At 49.3% G+C, this 24,130-nt stretch overlaps 2 protein-coding genes and 1 long non-coding RNA gene across 3 annotated transcripts in view; 1 reads left to right on the top strand and 2 right to left on the bottom strand.

The window, feature by feature from the left end:
* The window catches only part of LOC139751500 (uncharacterized), a 28,837-nt gene extending 14,675 nt beyond the window's left edge, over window positions 1–14,162 (top strand). The window contains 4 exon segments of the mRNA XM_071666963.1: window positions 5,181–5,304; window positions 7,284–7,427; window positions 12,862–13,276; window positions 13,279–14,162. Coding sequence (XP_071523064.1) covers window positions 5,188–5,304; window positions 7,284–7,427; window positions 12,862–13,276; window positions 13,279–13,865 — 1,263 coding nt within the window. The 5' untranslated portion in view covers window positions 5,181–5,187 and the 3' untranslated portion in view covers window positions 13,866–14,162.
* The window catches only part of LOC139751501 (uncharacterized), a 62,334-nt gene extending 42,177 nt beyond the window's left edge, over window positions 1–20,157 (bottom strand). The window contains exon 1 of the long non-coding RNA XR_011713353.1: window positions 19,419–20,157. This is a non-coding gene — a long non-coding RNA (uncharacterized lncRNA). The remainder of the gene's footprint in view (window positions 1–19,418) is intronic.
* A 114-nt stretch (window positions 20,158–20,271) lies between these two features.
* On the bottom strand, window positions 20,272–22,250 carry LOC139751147 (uncharacterized). The gene is made up of 4 exons (XM_071666246.1): window positions 21,997–22,250; window positions 21,670–21,874; window positions 21,184–21,531; window positions 20,272–20,520 (listed from the first exon to the last, which is right to left on the bottom strand). Exons 1-4 carry the CDS (start codon window positions 22,248–22,250, stop codon window positions 20,416–20,418), a joined length of 912 nt encoding a protein of 303 aa, XP_071522347.1. The 3' UTR covers window positions 20,272–20,415.
* Between the last annotated feature and the right edge of the window lie 1,880 nt (window positions 22,251–24,130).

Below are 24,130 nucleotides of genomic sequence, written 5' to 3'. Positions count from 1 at the left end.
CGATGCCGGGGAGAGAGAGGGAGGGAAGGAGAAAGTCGAGAATTACTTGTGAGGGAACAAAGAAAGGGGGACTCCTCCTCCTCCTCCTCCTGCTGGGATGGTGTGGTTCACGACGGCTGACGAGGGGAGGCCAAACATGACCACGAAGTGTAGGGTCGGGAACGCACACCTGTGGCGGTGGAGGAGCCCTTAATGTAGGGGTAGGAGGTTGAGGTGGAGAAAGAGGTTGTGGAGGTGGTTGTGTTCATCAGGCAGGACGCGACCTTCCACTCCCGCACCACAACGAGAGGTGGCGAGGGGCAGCTCCAGCCCATGTCCCGGCCCATGATTTCCTCGGTAGGGGTGAGGTAGGGAGGCGGTGGCTCGCCGGGGACGTGAGCCAGTGTGGGGGTCGCCTCACCTGAGGGAGGGAGGGGTCCATGATGCTGATGCAGGTGGGAGGACGTACCACAGGCGGAGGAGAGAGGGTGGGTGGGTGAGTGGCTTGTGTGTGTCTGGGGCTGCTGACCAGCGTTACAGAATGTATATTCGCCAGGTGTATGGACCAACTCCAACAACACCTGCAGCTACCTACACCTGTCGTCCACATCTGTCGTCGTGGACGGACATCACCACAACAGGTGTCCAGGAACACATACCCGAAGAAAGAGGAGGAGGAAGAGGAGCTGTCCCTCATTACCAAAAGTCGTTCAACTACTGACGACTTTCACTTTGAAAACAAAAGGAGAAAGAAAGAAGGTAAAATAGGACCCCCTGGAGAAAAATAGTAACCCCCCCTCCCCCTTTACATCCGGCCACCATTTTACAAGCAGTTTGACAGTTAAGACACCTTCCTTCCACTGAGCCAGGAACAGACAAGATTTCTCCTCTGGGACCCACCCACACCACCATCATCAGCAGCAGCTGCGAGGGTGCTCAACCACGTCCTCACGCCTCCACATGAAGGAGTAGACTTCTGCGATGACCACCACTCGTGTGTGTGTGGCTGTGTGTGTGTGTGTGTGTGTGTGTGTGTGTGTGTGTGTGTGTGGGCACCTGGTGACCACACAGCTTCCCCTTACCCCCGTCGCACATCCTGCCACACTCCCACATCCCAGCTCACACTCGCAGCTCCATCTGTCTTGGTGATATTCGTGTCTATACTTTACACAAAATGTTGCACCCACCCACTCCCCCTTCCTTAGAAAAACACATCCGCCATAACTGGTGTAGCACAGAGGAGAACACGTGTAAGGAGAGGTCAGTGAGTTGTGTACACCAGCAAGGGAACTGGCAAACAGAAGGGAAACAGCAAACAATACGTGGTCGAGAGGAGGAACGTAAACAAAAGAGGTTAGGAGATGGCAGCCAGTGTGTGGTGAGGGTGTGGGTGTGGGTGGGAGGGTGTCCGCCCTGTGGTGAGGGTGTGGGTGTGGGTGGGAGGGTGTCCGCCCTGTGGTGCAGACGCGGGTCGGAGGGAGGGTCCGTGGTGGGGCTAATGCTTCTGCTGCGTCTCCTCCTCCCCACCCCCAACGCGGACCCTGGTTCGAACAGGAGGTCAGGCAGGTCACCAGGGGGTCACCAACAGGGTATTGGCACGGGGGCCTGGGGGCTGGCGAGTCGTGTACACACACACACACCCACACACCCACACACACACACACACACACACACCACACACACACACACACACACACACACACCACACACACACACACACACAACACACACACACACACACACGAGCGCGAGATAGACACACGCCAGTCCGGCACACGTTGTGTGACCCTGGGGCGAGCGTAGAAGGTCACGGTCTCGGTACGTGTGCAGAACGCGTCCCGGCAGAGGACACTGAACGCGCGGCAGGCGCGGGGAACGAAACACGCGAGGTCAACTGGAAAATGGAAGACACCCCCCCCCCTACGGAGACGGGGGGGGTGTAGTATCCTCTTCCAGGATGATCGCCGATGGGAATCAACGCAGGCCATCCCCTCCCTAATCAACGTTGGGGGAAAAAAAAGAAAGAAAATAATGACTGTGGAGAAAACGGTTCGTCACTGACGTCACGCATGCGCGGCGCGCGGGAGAAAACGGAAGGTTGTGGTGCGACACCCTCCCCCTTCCCCCCTCCTCCCCTCCCCCGCCGTGTCTCTGACTCTCTCTCTCTCTCTCTCTCTCTCTCTCTCTCTCTCTCTCTCTCTCTCAGAGTGGGTGACCTTGTGGCTTCCGGTGTGACCCGCAGGTGACCCCCGTGACCCTAATGGTGACCAGCAGGTGACATTTTGGGCCCCGACCTCGCGATTACCCCAGCAGGTGACTGTGACCTCCCTCCTACCCACCCTGGTCATCCCAATCGTCAGTTGGTGACCCTCTGGGGGTAGAGACGGAGAAGTTAGTCTCTGACCCCTGAGACACAAACCGGCTAGTGACCCTATCAGCCCCCCCTGAGAGGCTGGCAGGTGACCCCGTCACCCCAGAGAGACCGGCTAATGATCCTCTCCCCCCCACCACACGCAGGGTCTTCCATCTATATTTCCCCCCCCCCACACACACACGCGGGGGGGGGGGGGGTGATGCAGGTATTCTCCCTCACCTTCCAGGTGGACATGGCGTTCTTTTAGAAGCATTGCCACCTCTTGCATCACTCTCCGATCCCCTTTGCTCGTCTCCAGTGTGTCTCTGTCTCTCTCTTCGTCTTCCAAACCCAGACTTTCGCCTCTTCGTGGAAATCACGCCTTTCTCCCAGCGACCCATCTGGCCCATTCCAACCATCGCCCCCCGTCTCTCACATCGGGTCAACTTATCTTTTTAAACCCACATCGGCTTAGCTTATCTCCTAACCTCTCCTGAACCCTCACCCTATCTCTCAAACATTCACTATCCCCCCAATTTTTTTTTTTCTCCCCTTTTGGATCGTAACTACGTCTTTCCCAGTGGTGGAGGAGGGTCATCTAGTGGTGGCCATCTCTCGTATGTCATACACCCCTGAGGGGTTGTGGGGAGTTCGTCCTCCTCCACCTCCTCCTCCTCCTCTCCAGTGGTCCTCGACGTCTCAAAACCATCATAGAAAGTGCGGGCGTTCGAGTCCCTACTTTCTAAAACTCCACCCATCTGCCTCTCTCTCTCCTCTCTCTCTCTCTCTCTCTCTCTCTCTCTCTCTCTCTCTCTCTCTCTCTCTCCAGCCAAAATGACCATTCCTGATACACGACGCTTGTGGGTCACACACACACACACACACACACACACACACACACACACACACACACACACAGAGGGCGCGGGGCGGGGGCGTGTGTCTTCCTACGACGACTCCATTCGAACTTAAGGGGAAAAAAAAAGAAAACGAGGTCTTAATAGATCAAGATAACGGAATGATGAACAAATAAAAAAAATTGAAAAAAAAATAATGATTTAAATTCGTATTGGAAACCTTAACCCCCACCTTGTGGGCAACACTGCAGGCACCCGTGCTTCGTTTTCTCTCATTAGACTTTCCCTTCCTCCTTTTTCCTATATCGTTTTCTACTTCAATCACTTTACTTTCTCCTCCTTCCACAAGCGTTTTCTTTTCTTACGTTTTCTTTCCTGGAACAGACCAAGACAGTCTCATACCACCAAAATCCTTCGGGGTAAAAAAAACTCAATTTAACGTGACTCGTCACACACTACAGACATGAGCAAAATTTTTTTTTTCTTTTCAACAATTAACTTTAGCTCGGTCGATAGAGACGTTTAATCAAGCTTAATCAATCCTTGACACTTCGCTCGTCTGAAAAGCTGAGTTAAGTCTCTTTTGAGAAACTGATGTTTCAGACCCCCTACCAAGAATGGAAGCTGCTAACACACACACACACACACACACACACACACACAAACAAACACACACACACTGACAGACACCTCTTCCTTTAACTCCTCCTCTGCAGACAACGAAGACAGGTTATAATAAAGGAGGAGACGTTTACGCCTGCGTGGAGGCTGCGTGTTCGTGTGTGTGTGTGTGTGTGTGTGTGTGTGTGTGTGTGGGAGGGAGGAGTACAAGAGAAAACTGGATCACGTTCGAACCCCGGGAACTGGGCGATGACGCACAGCGCATCACGCCCAGCCTAGCCTGGCTGACGACCAGAGTGACGCGTCCTGGTCGACGGAGACGTGTCTGTTCGCCGTCCCTGTGTGGTCTAGCGTGGAAGAAAACGGGAGGTGGAGGGCGGTTGTGGGGGAGAGGGGGAGAGAATAGGTAATAACACCCCCTCCCTTCTAATCATTCTCGGTCCTCCCTCACCACACCACACACACACACACACACACCGTAATTACCCTCATATGAACAATACGTCCGAGGGAAAGCTAAGATTTTCTCTTCTTAATATGGGACTGTGGTCTTGTTGGACACCTTCTGTGGTAGACACAGACACAGACACACACACACACATATATATATCTTTTCTTTCTTTCATACTATTCGCCATTTCCCACGTTAGCGAGGTAGCGTTAAGAACAAAGGACTGGGCCTTTGAGGGAAAATCCTCACCTGGCCCTCTTCTCTGTTCCTTCTTTTGGAAAATTAAAAAAAAAAAAAAAAAAAAAAAAAAAAGAGAGGGGAGGATTTCCAGCCACCCGCTCCCTCCCCTTTTAGTCGCCTTCTACGACACGCAGGGAATACGTGGGAAGTATTCTTTCTCCCCTATCCCCAGGGATAACATATATATATATATATATATATATATATATATATATATATATATATATATATATATATATATATATATATATATACCTATGAGTCCACGGGGGAAAATGAAACGCGAAAAGTTCCCAAGTGCACTTTCGTGTAATAATCACATCATCAGGGGAGACACAAGAGAGAAATATAACCGTCAGTTGATATACAACGAAAAGAGACGAAGGTAGGACGCCATTTGGTAAACATGCGATTGTCCAAGACAAGACTATTACCATGCTTGATCGCCGTTTCCCGCGTTAGCGAGGTAGCGCCAGGGGAAACCTCACCATCCTCCTGTGACCCCCCATGTGAGGCAGCTACTCCTCACAATCTTCACCCCTCACACCCACACCCCCTCTCCCCTCACCACATGGCCTGCTGTGAAGGATACACCCCCCCCATGACGTCTTCCCCTCGTACGATCTGGTTGAGGCACAGCTAACCTCATCATTCCCCTCCCTCTCTCTCTCCCTCACAGGTCCAAGATGATGGGTGGTCGTCGTGCTGCTGTTCTCCTGCTGCTGCTGCTGTCTGCTGTGGCGTCTGTTATGATCCCCCTGGCTGCTGCACAGAACCCACAGGGCACCACAGCTGTGCAACAGGTGAGACCACACCGCCTCCCTCCCCTCACCCAACCAACTCAACACATCTGTGTATCACCCATCCCACTCCCACACGAAAAAGACCTTGGGCACGACGGTACGACCCTTGAGCACGACGGTACGACCCTTGAGCACAACGGTACGACCCTTGAGCAAGACGGTACGACCCTTGAGCACACGACGGTACGACCCTTGAGCACACGACGGTACGACCCTTGAGCACGACGGTACGACCCTTGAGCACACGACGGTACGACCTTTGAGCACACGACGGTACGACCCTTGAGCACGAGGGTACGACCCTTGAGCACGAGGATGCGACCCTTGAGCACGAGGGTACGACCCTTGAGCACACGAGGGTACGACCACTGAGCACGAGGGTACGACCCTTGAGCACGAGGGTACGACCCTTGAGCACACGACGGTACGACCCTTGAGCACACGACGGTACGACCCTTGAGCACGAGGGTACGACCCTTGAGCACGACGAAAGACCCTTGGCTGTGAAGGCTTGGCCCTCAAAGGTCAGGTCAAAGGGCAGTCTACCAAGGGTCGTACCGTCTTGCTCAAGGGTCGTATCGTCTCTCTCAGGGGACTAGATTACGTGTTATTTACAAAATTTACAAAATCGTGTTTTCGGTCAAAATATCTATATTTCATTTCGTAAAAAAATTTTGAAAATGACCAAATCTAAGTCATCAGTTAATGTTAAAAGTAATGTCGAAGGGAAAAACATCTATCAACTTAATACTTCAAAAATATCTGAAGATATTTCTATATGCTAATATTCCAAAGACAGAATTATATGTTTACAATTATTTTTGGTAATTTCTCAATTAGAAAAAAAATATGTCATCATTGTCGAGTTGTCAATATGGGATCACTTCACATTAATCCTCACTCTTCCTTGTACTATAATTCATCTATCAAATGTGAAGTAATCATATAACGTAAGTGCGTTATATACCCAGGTTGACCCAAACATTAGCGACCCCCCTCCAACACACTCTACCCTCACCCAGGACCAGTTCAACGCCGATGTGAACCTTAACACACTCTGAACTTTTACCCTGCCACCAACAGACTATACTCCACACACACACACACGAACAACGCACCCCTCACCCCGTATCAACGCAATCTCTCACAACTCAAACCCATCTGACCTCTAAATAAAAACTCCCCCACAGCTATAATACAATCCATCCAACCACCATCTCTCTGGTAACACACTTTACCCCCCCACCACCTCCCCCACCATCAACGCACTCTAATCTATCATCAAGCCATCGCCCTCTTCCCTCCCTCCCCCTCCTCCCCTCATGAACCTCATTTATCTTACTACTATCCTGCGTCTATCTATCTATCTATCCTCCCCTCTCGTTTTTAATTTTCCAAAAGAAGGAACAGAGAAGGGGGCCCAGTGAGGATATTCCCTCAAAGGCTCAGTCCTCTGTTCTTAACGCTACCTCGCTAACGCGAGACATGGCGAATAGTATTCTATATATATATATATATATATATATATATATATATATATATATATATATACACACACGTCCTTCAAGCAGATGCCCTCGTCATAGACCATCAGGTTAATCCATGTCACTCTCATCTACCTGTATCGACTCATATACCTCCCCAGGTACATCCACCTCTCTCCCAACTCCCCTTGTCTACTCATCTACTCATATACCTCGCCTGTGTACATGAATGCCTACCCAGTGACTCTCTGATCTACCATTATCTACTCTTCATATACCTCCCCATATATATACACACACACACACACACATCCATATATCCCTCCCCAACAACTCATTTCAACCATCGTATACCCACGTACCTCTACCTCCTCCCTCACCCACGTACCTCCCTCACCCACGTACTCCCTCCCTCCCCATAGGTACTCACTCACTCTCTCTCTCTCCCCATGTGCTCATGTCCTCGCCCCACGGGGGCCTTCCCCTCCCCGCCAGAACCCCGGACTGCTGGAACGCCTCATGACGCAATACGTCTACCCCATCAGAGACTACGACTGGAGGGCAATGATCAGAAACCTGATTGACAACGTCATGAACTACATCTCCCCGACCACCAAGGAGCCCAAGGCTGGGTACGGGGTGAGTAATGCGCCCGCTGGTGGGTCAGGCTGAGTGAGTGAGTCTTGTCTCACTCACTCAATCACTCACTCACGCCTGAGGAAGGTGGGTGGGTGGTAGGATGGGAAGGGTGTGTGAGTGAACGAGTGAGTGAATGTGTGTGTGTGTGTGTGTGAGAGAGAGAGAGAGAGAGAGAGAGAGAGAGAGAGAGAGAGAGAGAGAGAGAGAGAGAGAGAGAGAGAGAGAGAGAGAGTGTTAGATGTTATATAAACTTGTACTGTTTAAAGTATGTAGTAAACTTTGGTAAGTGTCTTATCTAAGTATGTATCACAAACACTTAAAAAAAAAAAACTTTTCTAAGTATTCAAGTTTAAACTAATATGTCGAATACATCAAGTTTTTCTTGGCTTCAAATTCAAAAAGAAAAAAAAAATATGCCTTTCTGGCTTCGTTGAAAACTACACACATGTAATACCAAAACATTTTCCCCCCTGTACTGTACATGGACACAAGTGTAAACCTGTCTGTACGTGGGTATACACAGTGGTGGCAAGCTTGGTTTACTGCCTGGGGTGTAGAGAGCTGGCGACGGGTATACCTTCTATTTACCACCCCGAGAATCGAACCCGGGTACACCCGCGTGGCAGCAAGGTAGCCAAACCCCCACAGGCTACCATGATCTTACAAACAGTACCTCCTCACCTGTTCTTACGAGATGTAAACAATACTTGGCTGCCACAAGGTTGGACCGGCGTTCGATTCTCGGGACACGGTGGTAAAGTTAAATATATATATATATATATATATATATATATATATATATATATATATATATATGAGCGTGTGTGGGCGTTTATGTATATACATGTGTATGTGGGTGGGTTGGGCCATCCTTTCGTCTGTTTCCTTGCGCTTTCTCGCTAACGCGGTAGACAGCGACAAAGTATAATAAATAAATAAATAAATAAATATATATACATATATATATATATATATATATATATATATATATATATATATATATATATATACACTGCTTCTCCCGCCTTAGCATGGCAGCATTAGGAACACACAAACAATGGCCTATTTTGCACACATCATCTATATAGCTATTGTATATAATGTACTATCCATCTACTGTATATAAAGCACCTGAGCCACTGCCTACCCTCCACAGCCAAGCCCCACAGACCACTCCATGAAATACTTTCACATCTCCATATCCCCCGTGTCGGCCCAGCGACAACACGTCGCCCCCCACATACCACATCGATCCTGTTCTCATGGGCCGTGCAAGCCTCTCAACGTCCCGAAAGTTTAAGCCCCGATATCCCAAAGCCTTTTTTTTTTTTCCCGAAGATTCCACACTACCATGTCGTCAATCTCGCACCTCCCCTACCCCATACCCTACCCTACCCCCTAGCTCCCTCTAATTCTGACACATGTATCTCTTGGGTCTATCTTGGCTTATCCTCCTTATATGTCTGCAACCATTTCTACCACACTGTTATCAGCCCCGCTCTAATCAGGCTGCGCTAACTACCAAACTGTCATGAACCTTGAACGACCATCATCCCTCCTCACGCCACATATCGCACTCAGGCACTTCATTATCCAACATGGTCGATCCCCCGTTTTCTTTCTTTGGCGTTCGAGTCCCAAGTCTTGCATTCATACACCACTAGTGAAACTAAGACAGTCTCAAACACACACCATACTTGACCTCTCCTTCCACACACACACACACACACACACACACACACACACACACACACAGACTCCTTCCTCAGAGCCCTCAAACTCGCTTCCAACCCTAAGGGTTCCATCCTCTGCCATGTCCAATCCCACATGCCTCTTGCGCCACTCCACTTCCTTCAGGTTTTCCCCAAACGGTCCCGCCTCACCTCACATCGCTCATATTCATTTTCAACTTTCTCCTCCCACTCTCTCTCTCTCTCTCTCTCTCTCTCTCTCTCTCTCTCTCCCACACTGTTATGAATTACTGGAATCTGCCACCAGAACAGCGTCATAAGCAAAAAGCACAGGTTTCCCCTCGCAGGCTTTTCGCATAATATATATATATATATATATATATATATATATATATATATATATATATATATATATACCCTAAACACCCCATTTTCAGGAGACTCAGTTGCGGGGATAAATCTGTTTACATACAAGCGAGGTTTTTCTTAGACGAAGCTGAAGATGACACACACAGCCTGGCAAACCACCAGCGACTCACTCTCTCTGGCGAATTTCTTTCCGGGAACTCACTCCCCGGCGCACTAGAGGGTGGCGTGTGCGCGCGACGGCGAGCACTAGAGGGTTGCGTGTGCGCGACGGTGTGCACTGGAGGGTGGCGTGTGCGCGCGACGGCGAGCACTAGAGGGTTGCGTGTGCGCGACGGTGTGCACTGGAGGGTGGGGTGGGTGGTGCGCACGCGCCGGCGCATCTGATTGCACCCTACACCAAAAAGTCTTGTGCGCGCGTTTTCTATCGCGCGCACAAAGTCAACAAAGCCCTTGACAGCGATGCTATTCGTTATATAGTAGCATTCCTACGATGAATTTCGATCGTAGTTGCATGAAATAAATAATAAATATCAAAATCCTAAATAAATAAGAAATGAAGTAGTGATCATAAATGGTACGGAATGCTATTGTTTACATTCGACTCGCTCTTGACCAACCCACCTCTGTGGCGCCCAGTTTCTCCCATTCACTCACTCCCGCGTCCATTTTTTTTTTTTTTTTACGCTTTACGTCCCTCCCTCCTCACTTTCCGCTTGATTTATATATAAAATATATATTATAGCAACGGCTCAGTCCGCTTCTTTGTGGGAGAAAATTCGCCGGGAGGGGAAAAAAAAGATAAAAAAAAAAAAGGAAATTTGCGTGATGTGACATCGCTGCCATGGGCTGTTCCCTTGGTGGAGCATCCCCCCCGCCAGACCACCACCGCCCCCCACCTTATACAGCCAATGAACCACCATTTTTTCCCCCACAACCCCACCCACAAAGCCCTGCCCAATCTGTGGAGTACCCACACCCCCTCCTCACCGTTTTCTCTCCCCCCACAGGCGGCGGACCGGACAGCCGTGCTGGTGCGACGCGCCCTACACCGCGCGGTCCACTACGTTGAGTCCCTCCTCAACTGAGGTGCCCACGCCCTGGCCCCACGCCCAAGTCCTCTCTCCACTCGCTTGCCTCCTCCTCCCATACTGCTGCCTCTGTGACCTGTGGGGGGTCTGAGGTCAACCCCCAAGCCTGATCTGTGACCTAGCCACACACTCACACCAGCCTGACCTGTGACCTGGTTACACCCTCACACCCCCAAGCCTGACCTGTGACCTGGCCACACACTAGCCTGACCTGTGACCTGGTTACACCCTCGCCCTCCAAGCCTGAACCTATGACCTGGCCACACACCAGCCTGACCTGTGACCTGGCCACACTGACCCCAGCCTGACCTGTGACCTGGCTACGCACTCACCCTAGCCTGACCTGTGACCTGGCCACACACACCAGCCTGACCTGTGATCTGGCCATACACACCAGCCTGACCTGTGACCTGGCAACATACCCCGGCCTGACCTGTGACCTGGCCACACTCACCCCAGCCTGACCTGTGACCTGGCCAAACACGCCAGCCTGACCTGTGACCTGGCCACACACACCAGCCTGACCTGTGACCTGGCCACATACACCAGCCTGACCTGTGACCTGGCCACACTCACCCCAGCCTGACCTGCGACCTGGCCACACACCCCAGCCTTACCTGTGACCTGGCCACACACACCAGCCTGACCTGTGACCTAGCCACATACACCAGCCTGACCTGTGACCTGGCTACGCACTCATCCCAGCCTGACCTGTGACCTGGCTGCACACTCACCCCAGCCTGACCTGTGACCTGGCTGCACACTCATCCCAGCCTGACCTGAGACCTGTCCACACACTCACCGCAGCCTTGACCTGTTGTGACCTGGCCACTCCACAGCCTGTGACCTGGCGACATATACACCCCAGCCTGACCTGTGTGACCTGGCCACACAGACGCACACCAAAGTAACGCACCCAGCCTGATCTCTCTCCCGCCCCACACACACTCACTCAAACCTGATCTGAGACTTGCCCCAACGCACTCACACCAACCTGACCTGTGACCCACTCACAGATGCACCCCCTCCCCCCCACACACACACCAAACACGACTTGACTCTACTGGAGGCAACGCACTCTAACCCCACAATCTTGCACATCCCCCCCCCCACCGCGATGAAGCACCCACGCACCCCCCACCCACCCTCCAGCATGACCAGTGACCTGTTTACGTATTCACAGCAGTAACTATGACCCACTTCTGCATCAACGCACCTTACTGGCTAGTGTGTGTGTGTGCGTGTGTGTGTGTGTGTGTGTGTGTGTGTGTGCTTTGCATGCATCCTCCCTCCCCCGTCGCGCTGGTCGCTAGGGGAAGGTAGGGGGGTCTGTCAACCTTGCAGCATTTCCCCCGTGTACATATATAAACACACCAGCTACGCACCCTACTTCCCCAACCCCAGCCACGACTTGTATGACTGACTGGCCACACAACACCGCTTCCACGGGCCATTCGTACACCTTCTGGAGGAGGTATGACACCAACGATGTACATAGCAGCTTAGCCTCCCCCGCTTGTAGTGAATGTGCTATAGAGAGCGAGAGATAGCGAGAGAGAGAGAGATAGAGGCCACGAGATAATCCCAAGAGACGATCTCAAGCAGTGACACGAGAGATAATTCTCAAAAGGCCCTAACCAGAACCCCTGTGGTCAAAGCACCTTCACTTGGTGTCACTACTACTTTTCTAATGATATTTAGGAAAGATATTTTTATATATTTATATTTATATTTCTTGCACCACCTGATGTAGTATTAATATTAGGTCTACCCAAAGATGTACACTAGATTTAGGTAAGCCTCAAACTTGGCTATGGTGTGTGTAGGCATGACTGTCAATGTACACTCATCTGCTCCCCCAATGTACTGTTATGTACGTACATTGCTGTACTGACGTTGTGTACGTACACTACTGTACTGACGTTGTGTACGTACACTGCTGTACTGACGTTGTGTACGTACACTGCTGTACTGACGTTGTGTACGTACACTGCTGTATTGACGTTGTGTACGTACACTGCTGTATTGACGTTGTGTACGTACATTGCTGTACTGACGTGTACGTACACTGCTGTACTGACGTGTATACGGACACTGCTGTACGTACACTGCTGTACTGACGTTGTGTACGTACATTGCTGTACTGACGTGTGTACGTACATTGCTGTACTGACGTGTGTACTTATACTGCTGTACTGACGTGTGTACGGACACTGCTGTACGTACATTGCTGTACTGACGTTGTATACGTACACTGTTACGACTTCCTGTTGCCGTCTTGACCAGAGGGGTCAGGCGAGGTACAGGAGGCGAGCGGCAGCAACGGCGGCGACCTCTGACCCCGACGATGACCTCCGCTCGGCCCTTGTCTCCCTGATGGAGATCTGGTCGTCCGGGGAGGTTGGCCTCACCACCACGTACCACAGGGGCGCCAGCGACACGACGACGACGACGGAGGACGAGGGCACCTCCTCGTCTCCAACCTCACCGTCGAGACGTGGCCCCGAGCCCCAGGGGAGGAGAAGAGCCACGCCCCGGGTGCCCCAGCCCTGGCCGGACACCCCCCCTCGCCACGACCCCGTCAGGAGGAAGAGCGACACCGCAGGGGGAGGAGGACACCATCCCACGATCCTCGCCAGGGTCGCAGGCGGTCGGCGAACGCTGGATCCTCGCCAGGGTCGCAGGCGGCGGCGTCCATGCGGCTGCTCCTGGGGCCCCTGCTGGACTGGGGGCCCACCACCAACAGCCACGTGACCCCGAGTGTGGCCGCCTACTCCTGGGACTACCTGGGTTTCCTCCTCGTCTTCTGCGCCGTCAGCATCCTGGGATCGCTCATCCCGCTCTACCAGCACATACCCCTCGACCTACTGGTCGACCATCAGACGGGCACCGCCACGGGACTCGCGGCCAAGCAGGAAATGACCGGCATGATGGACGCCCAGGGCGTGGCGTACGCGGCGGATGGCCATGGCTTGGCGTACGCGACGGATGGCCATGGCTTGGCTTACGCGACGGCGGACGCGGACGGCGTGGCGTACGCGGTCGACGCCGACGGCTTGGCGTACGCGGCGGACGCGGACGGCTTGACGTACGCGACGGATGGCCATGGCTTGGCGTACGCAACGGACGCGAACGGCGTGGCGTACGCGGTCGACGCCGACGGCTTGGCGTACGCGACGGGCGGAGCGGACGGCTCGGCGTACATCACGGGCCAGAGGGGACCCGTCAGCTACAACATACACAACTACGTGCACAACAACAACAAGAAACAACAGAGGATTTCAGGGTAATCGACCAGAGTGTGATGATCCCTCCTGAACGAGCGAGAGTGTGTGGCGACGCTGCTCACGGTGGGTGAGAGAGAGAGAGAGAGAGAGAGAGAGGAGTGTGTGGCGACGCTGCTCACGGTGAGAGAGAGAGAGAGAGAGAGAGAGAGAGAGAGAGAGAGAGAGAGAGAGAGAGAGAGAGAGAGAGAGTGAGAGGAGTGTGTGGCGACGCTGCTCACGGTGAGAGAGAGAGAGAGAGAGAGAGAGAGAGAGAGAGAGAGAGAGAGAGAGAGAGAGAGAGAGAGAGAGAGAGAGAGAGAACCTTGAGGGCAGAGCTGTCCTTGCTGGCCTCAATGTCTTTGTCGAATTACATAAAAAAAAAAACAACAGCTGAGTACTTAAGAATGGGATCCTCCAACCTGCAGTGTTATAGCAGCTAAAGTCAAGGCTAGACCTTCCTACTACAGCAGCTAAGTCAAAGCTACACTCTCCTACAGCAGCTGGGTCAAAGCGAGACCTTACTACTGCAGCAGCTAAGTCAAAGGTTGACCCTCCTCCTACAGCAGCTAAGTCAAGCTAGACCTTCCTACAGCAGCTAAGTCAAAGCTAGACCTTCCTCCTACAGCAGCCAAGTTAGACTCTCCTACAGCAGCTAAGTCAAAGCTAGAACTTCCGCCTACAGCAGCTAAGTCAAAGCTAAACCTTCCTACTACAACAGCTAAGTCAAACTAGACTCTCCTACAGCAGCTAAGTCAAAGCTAGAACTTCCTCCTACAGCAGCTAAGTCAAAGCTAGACCTTCCTCCTACAGCAGCTAAGTCAAAGCTAGACCCGAAGGCTAAACCTTAAAATCCTGATCTCAATCCAGTCTGTTAACACGTTCAAGCTTTCACGTTCCCAACATCGAGAACGCCCGTTCGACTCGCCGTTCGCACCGCCAAGACCGACCACACTTGCCGTTCGAACCCCCGAGTTGAGTCTCTCGAACCGCCATTCGAACCACCGAGAAAATCCTCGACTCGCCATTCGAACCACCAAGAAAAGCCTCGACTCGCCATTCGAACCACCGAGAAAAGCCTCGACTCGCCAGTCGAACCACCGAGAAAAGCCTCGACTCGCCAGTCGAACCACCGAGAAAAGCCTCGACTCGCCATTCGAACCGCAGAGACGGAGCTCTCGACTCGCGCCATTCGGACCACCGAGACTTGCTCGACTCGCTGGTTCGAACGCTTGAAGCAGGCGGCGGTAAACAAACAATCCAGCGCCCGGCATCTGGTGGAATGTGGCAACTGCTGAACCCTTTCAATGCCCCGGTACGGACTGTGATGGTGACCTGGGGTGAGGCAAGGGGGAGTCGCCTGACCCAGGACATGACCTGGGGTGAGGCAAGAGGGGTCGGCTGACCCGGGATGTGACCTGGGGTGAGGCAAGAGGGGTAGGCTGACCCGGGATGTGACCTGGGGTGAGGCAAGGGGGAGTCGGCTGACCCGGGGTGACCTGGGGTGAGCCAAGAGGGGTAGGCTGACACGGGATGTGACCTGGGGTGAGGCAAGATGGGTCGGCTGACCCGGGATGTGACCTGGGGTGAGGCAAGATGGAGTCAGCTGACCCAGGATGTGACCTGGGGTGAGCGAAGACGAGACTGCTGACCCGGGACATGACCTGGGGTGAACGAGGACCCAGCTGACCTGAGGTGACCCACTTGGCACGTCCCCCCCACGTCTTCCTAACCTTCTGCAATGTGTCTTATTTATTGCCTTATTTATTAATTTATTACTTTGTTGTTATTTGTTATTTTTTTTTGTATGTTTAAACATTTTTTGATAAATAAACCAACGAAGAACATTTGTGGAGGGTAATTAAACCTTCATCACTATGGCCATTTACTCTAATTTGAGGTATGATTACACAAGTCATGTTGTACGCTACCTGGTAATGATTCACTACGATCCCTGGAGGTCACTACAACTAGAGGTCACTACAACCCCTGGAGGTCACTACAACTCTAAGAGGTCACTACAACCCCTAGAGGTCACTATAACCCCTGGAGGTCACTACAACTCCAAGAGGTCACTACAACCCCTGGAGGTCACTACAACTCCAAGAGGTCACTATAACCCCTTGAAGTCACTACAACTCCTAGGGGTCACTACAACTTCCAAACAACCCCTGACGTCATCAACCCTAATTCCTATCATATTCATCAACCCCTAAAGGTCAATATTTCCTGGGGGAGGGGGGTGAGGGGGGTTCATAATTAACCTCTGGGGGTAACTAAACCCTGTAAGCCAACAACCCCTGTTGTGGGGGTAAGGGGGGGGGGTGTTGAAAAGCGCCTTAAAATTCATCGAATCCCCAGGGGTCAATAACCAGTTGGTCACAACAACCTTGACCTTACTGACCTCTTAACAAGCCATCATAACCTCTGGAGATCACAAACTTCTCAAGGGCCACTGACCTGTGAAGGAGGGGGGTCATTAACTCTGGCGGGGGGTCATTAACTCTGTACCTACTTAGGAAACCCTTCAGCACGATGGTACGACCCCTGAGCACGAAGGCACGACCCAGGGGCATGATGGCACGACCCCTCGGCACGACCCTTAAGCACCACCACACGACCACGCTGGACAACGTGGAATGACCTTTGACAGGTCGCATTTTGTGGGTCAGCTCGCAGGCTAGGTCGGTCGTCCTACTCCACGGTTGTACTGTCGTGCTCAGTGACCTTACCATCCTACTTAAGGGTCCTATCCATCCTACTTAAGGGTCCTATCCATCCTACTTAAGGGTCCTATCCATCCTACTTCAGGTCACTAACCATCCTACTTAAGGTCACTAACCATCCTATTTAAGGACCCTAACCATTCCACTCAAGGACCCCAACCATCCTACTTAAGGACCTTAATCATTCTACTTAACGACTCCAACCATCCTACTTAAAGTCACTAACCATTCTACTCAAGGTCACTAACCATCCTACTTAAGGACCCTAACCATCCTACTTAAGGACCCTAACCATCCTACTTATGGACTCCAGCATACAGAGGCCCCTACTCCCCTCACATAACATCTCCACTACCCAACACACCCATGTTCTCACCCATGGCTCAACAGCTAAATTATACCGACAAAACATCACCACACTCAAATTATATAAAATATCAAAGTACCTACAAATCTCAAAGTACCTACAAACCTCAAAGTACCTACAAATCTCACAGGCGTAGAGACATCCACAATGTAACCTCGGTGGAGGCAACAAGTGCTGAAGCAGTTCCACACGTATATCCGGGTCAGATTGAAATACAGGTTTTTGTTTTTTCTAAAGTTTATCCTCAACTATATTTTACAACATAGGTCACAATCCCGAGTTTCTGTAAATAGGAGATCCAACCCAAATACGACCTGTGTAAATATTTTCAAAAATTCAAGTCTATCCTTCAACTAAACCTCTCAAACTCTCTTTAAAACATGTCAACCTCACTAAACCCCTTAAAATAAGACTGGGTAACTTACGCACCCGACAAAGTATAAATGACATAAAAAGACTGGCAAACAATCTAAACCTTAAAAATCGTAAAGGCTTTTTTGAGACTAGGCTCCAACAGGGACAGAAGAAATACGATACCCGTTCGTATGCCAGGACCGGCCAACGTCACACAAGTAACAATGCCTATTCAACAAAAATAAATATAAAAAATAAAACAAAAAAAAATCAGTTGCAGACGTTAACTAAAAGGGAATTAGGAAACCCACATCATTTTATTGATCGTATATTTCATTGGTAAACATTTTCAGTTGTTGTGAATAATGTGTCATCAATACACCATTACCTTGTAGGTTCGAGACTATATTATATATATATATATATATATATATATATATATATATATATATATATATACAACTGACCCTGCAAACATACATCTAAAATGACTGATATAAATTACCTGACATTACTTTGTACATTTCAGATGTGCAGTTGCTATAATAAAAATATCTTACAAAAATATCTTCTACATTAATATATATATATATATATATATATATATATATATATATATATATATATATATAAACCACAAGAGCGTTACTTCAAGACGTTGTTACGCTTGAATATATATGATTGTCGGGGTTTACCAGTGATAATAGCTGGATGTTTCTGCTAACTTTGTTTTTGTTACAATACTATAAAAAAAACTACAATATTCTGGTTGGGATAAAGCTTGGGAGGAACTATATAATGTAGTTTTATGAAGATATCATAAAATAAGTTCCATTATTTAAACGCTGACTGGAGAAAATTAGTGCTTGGATATGGTATACAACAATTTAGATATTGTATGGTAAGGGAAAAAGGCCTCCTAGTTTGGGCTTCTCTTAATTCAGTCATTGAAATATATTAGGATGTTAGAAATACATGAGGTAACCCTTAAAAGAAAACGGCTCGTGAACTACATTACAGAAAACGGCTACATACGCGAACAGGTCGCATTGTTAAAATTAACAAAGTACAGATTTCAAAATATTCGACACAAACAGTAATTGCTTTGAAACATGTCAGTTATACAAGAAACACATCAAAGGCCTTCCTCAATATTTATGAATGAAAAGTTGAGTTAATCCTGTAAATGACCAAACAAAAAATTTAACGTTAAATTCCAACCAATTGCAGCAGCCAGCTAACATTTAACATCCGACTTTCGCTGTTGGTCAAAATGGGTCTTAAGGATGTCCAATTAATTAAGTATTGTGTTGTGGTCTATAACTGGAACATTCTGGCTCAGGGTGACGATATACAGTTAATCTAACAATTAACAGTTAACAACTGACAATACAAAATGTTAAGGTAGCAATAGAAAACTGACAATTTTTGCACAAATTCTCTTCCCTTTCATTAAAAAGACTCCTTGTGTCCACTGACCTCTCTCTTTCCATCAATTATGGTGGTGTTCCAATAATTAATTTACTGGTAAGGCATTGATCAATGTTACTTCTGAAATGTGGGGGAAGGGAGGATACAAATGCAATTATTTTTATCGGTAATCAAGCCAATAAATAATAAAAATAATAATAATAATAATACTTTCACTCCTCCCTCCCCCTCCGCCACTTACCCTACATTTGGACTCGCCATAATTAAAAATAAGATCAAACACTTTTCTGGAATCTACAAGAAATTCGACGTGGTATTTACATTATATTTATGGAAGAGAAATGCCTATGATTAATTAAAGTACCGGAAACGACACTGGTGCATGTTAAAACAAGCAGACGCCATGCAACTGTGGCATGTCAACAACACACTAGGCTGCTGGACAATAAATTTTGTAACTTTTCTAACTGCTTGTTATTAGCCGGCAGGGTCATCTAACCCCGCCAGTAATTCTAGAACATCCAGGAGGGTTTAGTATCTCTCTACACTACTGTATCATCCATGAACCCTGATCTATAAGGCCTCGAAATCAAAGTGTTTCATGAGCCATGACGCCAACTGGCTAATAGCGGCACAGGAGCAACATGTATTTCACTTCGCAAACACCTCAAACTACTATCTATCACATCTACTTCAACTCACCAGGGCAGCAGGACCCACAAGAACCCGAGGGCGGACGCACCGGGAGACATAACGGGTCACAAACATAAAAAATACTTAGGAGGAAAGGTTTGGGTTCGAAGACACCACGAGACCTTCCACGCTGGGTGACGGTGTGGCGGGGCGCAGGCGCACACACGCTACCCTCGCCACCAGCAGCAGACGACACCTCCTCCTCCTCCTCCACCTCCCACACCCGCCTCTCCTCGCCTCTCTCGAACAAGGAGAGTAATTACCCTTTTAATTTTTCTACCAATGTCTTCCTTCCTTGTCATGATATAGTGGTATTTCATTTAAGGAAACTCGGGTACACGGTTAGCAGAATCTAAGCCACTTTGATATATACCAGCAGCAACACCGGAGGAGAGAGAGAGAGAGAGAGAGAGAGAGAGAGAGAGAGAGAGAGAGAGAGAGAGAGAGAGAGTGTATAACGAGTTCTTATTTTCACCAGCACTTGTTAACTGCGTCGTTGGGCAGTTCAGGACAACGCTTAAATGGAGTTATAATATAATGAATGGAGTTGTTATATAATGTTGTTATATAATGAATGGAGTTGTTATATAATAAATGGAGTTGTTTTATAATAAATGGAGTTGTTATATAATAAAAGAGCTTTGATAGACTGCTGCCTGACTGCAATGGATTCTCCTACGACCATGTACCCTCCGTGGGACATACCCACCCACCCCCTCAAGTACATATGTATTAAGTCACACAATATGATAACAATATTGTCTTACCCTACAACACACACACACACACACACACACACACACACACACACACATATATATATATATATATATATATATATATATATATATATATGCGTAAAATAACAGAACTGAACGACTGTTTTCTAAGGGCGCCGCCCCTGACGTGGTACAGAGGCCCAGGTCTGCGCAACGGTGACAGTGGCAGGAGAGTCTACCTAGTCCCACGTCATTCATACCTCTCTTGTGGTGGATATATATCTTTTTTATATCAAATAATAACGATTCACTTTATGCCTCCTTTCACGTAATCTTCTGCTTCTCTCGGTACTTGAACCTCTTCCTAATTGCTTCTTGGCTCTGCTTACACCCTGGCAAAGAAGAAATAGAAAAAACATTAATAATCAGAAGACATAAATAATCTGTGTCTCTGAGTATTGCAAAGATCAATTGATATATATATATATATATATATATATATATATATATATATATATATATATATATATATATATATATATATATATATTCATTTGCCTTTAGTATCCCCGTGAGCTTTTAAAGCAGAATGGGATCTTTAATCGAATATTGGGCACAGTTGAATATTCTCTTCCTCCTCTCCCCCATAACGTTTTTCTATGTAAAGTCAGGTTAGATAAACTTAGGCATGTACTCCACAACCAAAAAAAAAATATATATATATAAATGGTCTTTTGAGAGAGAGAGAGAGAGAGAGAGAGAGAGAGAGAGAGAGAGAGAGAGAGAGAGAGAGAGAGAGAGAGAGAGAGAGAGAATATATGTATCATAACGGTTCATCCTCGAGTGGTCTGTCTCTACACACAAACTGATGAAAGCAGCAGTTAGCAATCATACAGCTACCTGTCAACTACCATGTATTCCTACACCATAACACGTCCTATACACGTCAAGCACACCCTACTAACCTGAAAGTTTTAACTTGGGTGAAAATCACTTGTAAAATGAGGGGTTAATTGGCCTTTATCTACCTATCTATCTATCTAGGGGACTCTCACCTCCCGTGGGTGGTGTGGGCGACGCCCTGTGTCGCTATGAACCCCCATGCGGGACCGGAGACGCGCTCCCTGCCCGCGCCCCGCCGGCCACGTCCGCGCCCCGACTGCTGCCGCTCCTCCGCCCGGAGTGTGGCGTCCCTTGATTGGTGGCGATCGGCCGTAGTCTCTGCTGATTGGTCGCCCCCGAGGTGGGGCGCGCTGGGATACCCTATCTCGCCTCCTCGTGATTGGCGGATCGCCCGAGATGAGCCGGCGGAAGTAACCGCTGATTCGTCGCATGTATTCCCTGACCTGCTGACCAATGGCGGCCATGGGACCCCTGGCGGCGGGAGCCGGCCGCGCGGGAAGCTGTCGGGGGGGATAAAGACGCGCCAAACGGTCAAGATAAACAGGTTCAAATATGGCAAATATGCGTGACATCTTCCACAGGGCGTCAAAGGTCATTACAGGTCACATACAGACACACAGGCACACAAACACACTTACCAGTATTTCGGCAAATTGTCTCCTTATTGGTGGTCTGCTGTGGTAGCCTTGACCTTGGGTGTGTGCCGGGCTGGGGTTCGAGCCTGGGGGCGGGGCCAGCACGGATGCCCTGCTGATCGAGGACTCGACAGCCAATTGGTCCTCCTGGGCCCAGGTCGGCCCCGCCCACACCACCAGCGCAGCCACGCCCACCAACCGCAGTGTTCTGCAAGATGTAAACAAATACTGGAATATCTATCTATCTATCTATCTATCTATCTGGACGACCCATAACTCTCCCCCCCCCCCACACACCCCTCGCCTCCCCCCTTCCCTTCCTCCACCTGCCGCACTTCCCGCAGCCCGGCGACCAAGGAGGCCACGTCCGCAGTCACACGGCGGTGTTCCGGGGGCCGCAGCCAGCCGCAGCCTGTGCGGCAATGTCCGTCGCCCTGGTGTGACCCACTGACCAGCAACCCCCAAAAAGCGACTGCGGCGGCGAGTGCGGGTGCGGCTGCGGCCACGGCCACCACCGCTCGACCAGCGTCGTCACAGACGCAAGCGGCCGTGACGACGAGGCGTGCGTCCGTCCGTCCGGCCATACGTCCGTGGGGGGCAAGCGTTGGCTCTTCATGCGTCGTGGTGGAGGAGGTGGAGGTGGAGGTGGAGGAGGAGGTTCACCTGCGGCGACGTAGCGCTCCCACCTCCCTCACCACCAGAACCATCCAGTCATCATGACTCATCATCTTTTGTCGGTCAGTCGTGTCCCCGATCTACCTTTTTAGCCTCTACCCATCTACGGGTGAACTTATCTACCTTTTATCTCTACCCATTTACGGGTAAAGCTATCTACCTTTTCTCTCTACCCATCTACGGGTGAACTTATCTACCTTTTCTCTCTACCCCATCTACGGGTAAAGCTATCTACCTTTAGCCTCTACCCATCTACGGGTAAAGCTATCTACCTTTTCTCTCTACCCCATCTACGGGTAAAGCTATCTACCTGTTCCCTCTACCCATCTACTTCCCTTATACCCGTCTACAAATAAACCTATCTACCTTTTCCCTCTACCCATCTACTTCCCTTATACCCGTCTACAAATAAACCTACCTACTTCCCCTCTACCCATCTACAGATAACCCTATTTACTTCCCCTCTACTCATCTACAGATAACCCTATCTACTTTCCCCCCTCTAACCATCTACAGATAACCCTATCTACCTTTCCAACACCAACATACATCTACACACCCTACATAATTCTCTCGAAAGAAAGACACCTTTATATCTGTCTATCAGACTATCTACCGATCTATTTATCTATCTATCGACGCGAAAAAGCTCCCTGCAGGGTATACAAGAGGAAAAAACTATAGAGAAAAATATTAAAGGTCACAAAGTATAGAATAATACTTTAGTTATCAAAGAAAACATGACAGAAGGACCAGAGAATCATTAGATTATATTATTAATTATATGCATCAAGGACATCAGAATCCCCTCGGCAATTAAGGTTGTAGACATAATTATTACCACAACTCGCTATACAACTCGCTATACTGCAGTAGAATACTGCTATACAACGGTGGCAATATAGGACGTATAGACAATGGTCATGTACATCTCACTCCCCTGTACACCTTGCTATACTGACAGTATAGCAAGGTGCTATATTGTGACTGTAGTATAGCAGGTGCTATACAGTGACGGTAGTATAGCAATTGCTATAGAGAGTTAGCAGGTATAGCAGGTGCTATATTGTGGAAGAAGTATAGCAGGTGCTATACAGTGTCAGCAGTATAGCAGGTGCTATACAGAGGCAGCAGTATAGCAGGTGCTATATTGTGACAGAAGTATAGCAGGTGCTATACAGTGGCAGCAGTATAGCAGGTGCTATGGTATCAGCAGTATAGCAGGTGTTATGGTGTCAGCAGTATAGCAGGTGCTATACAGTGTCAGCAGGTATAGCAGGTACTATACAGTGACAGCAGTATAGCAGACGCTATACAGTGGCAGCAGTATAGCACCGATCAGCAACAGGGAACAACAGAGGGGAGACCATTCACCCTACCAACGGTCAACAGAGGGCGCGGTACTCGACGTCCTGTTGCAACAGCCCGTTAACGGTCGACTGGGACAGCTCAGGTAACCCCTTTAAGTCCGCGAGAACAAAGGGGTAAATCCCTTAAATCCCTGGGAACGTATAGGGGTAAATCCCTCAAATAACTGGGAACGTAAAGGGGTAAATCCCTCATGTCCCTAGGTACGTAAAGGGGGTAAATCCCTCATGTCCCTGGGTACGTAAAGGGGGTAAATCCCTCGTGTCCCTGACTACGTATAAGGAGTAAATCCCTCATGACCCTGGGTACGTAAGGGGTAAATCCCTCACGACCCTAGGTACGTAAAGGGGTAAATCCCTCATGACCCTGGGTACGTAAAGGGGGTAAATCCCTCGTGTCCCTGACTACGTATAAGGGGTAA

This window comes from Panulirus ornatus, chromosome 11 (genome assembly GCF_036320965.1).
Source record: "Panulirus ornatus isolate Po-2019 chromosome 11, ASM3632096v1, whole genome shotgun sequence".
Lineage (NCBI taxonomy): Eukaryota > Metazoa > Arthropoda > Malacostraca > Decapoda > Palinuridae > Panulirus > Panulirus ornatus.
This window is presented reverse-complemented; position numbering and strand designations above follow the sequence as displayed.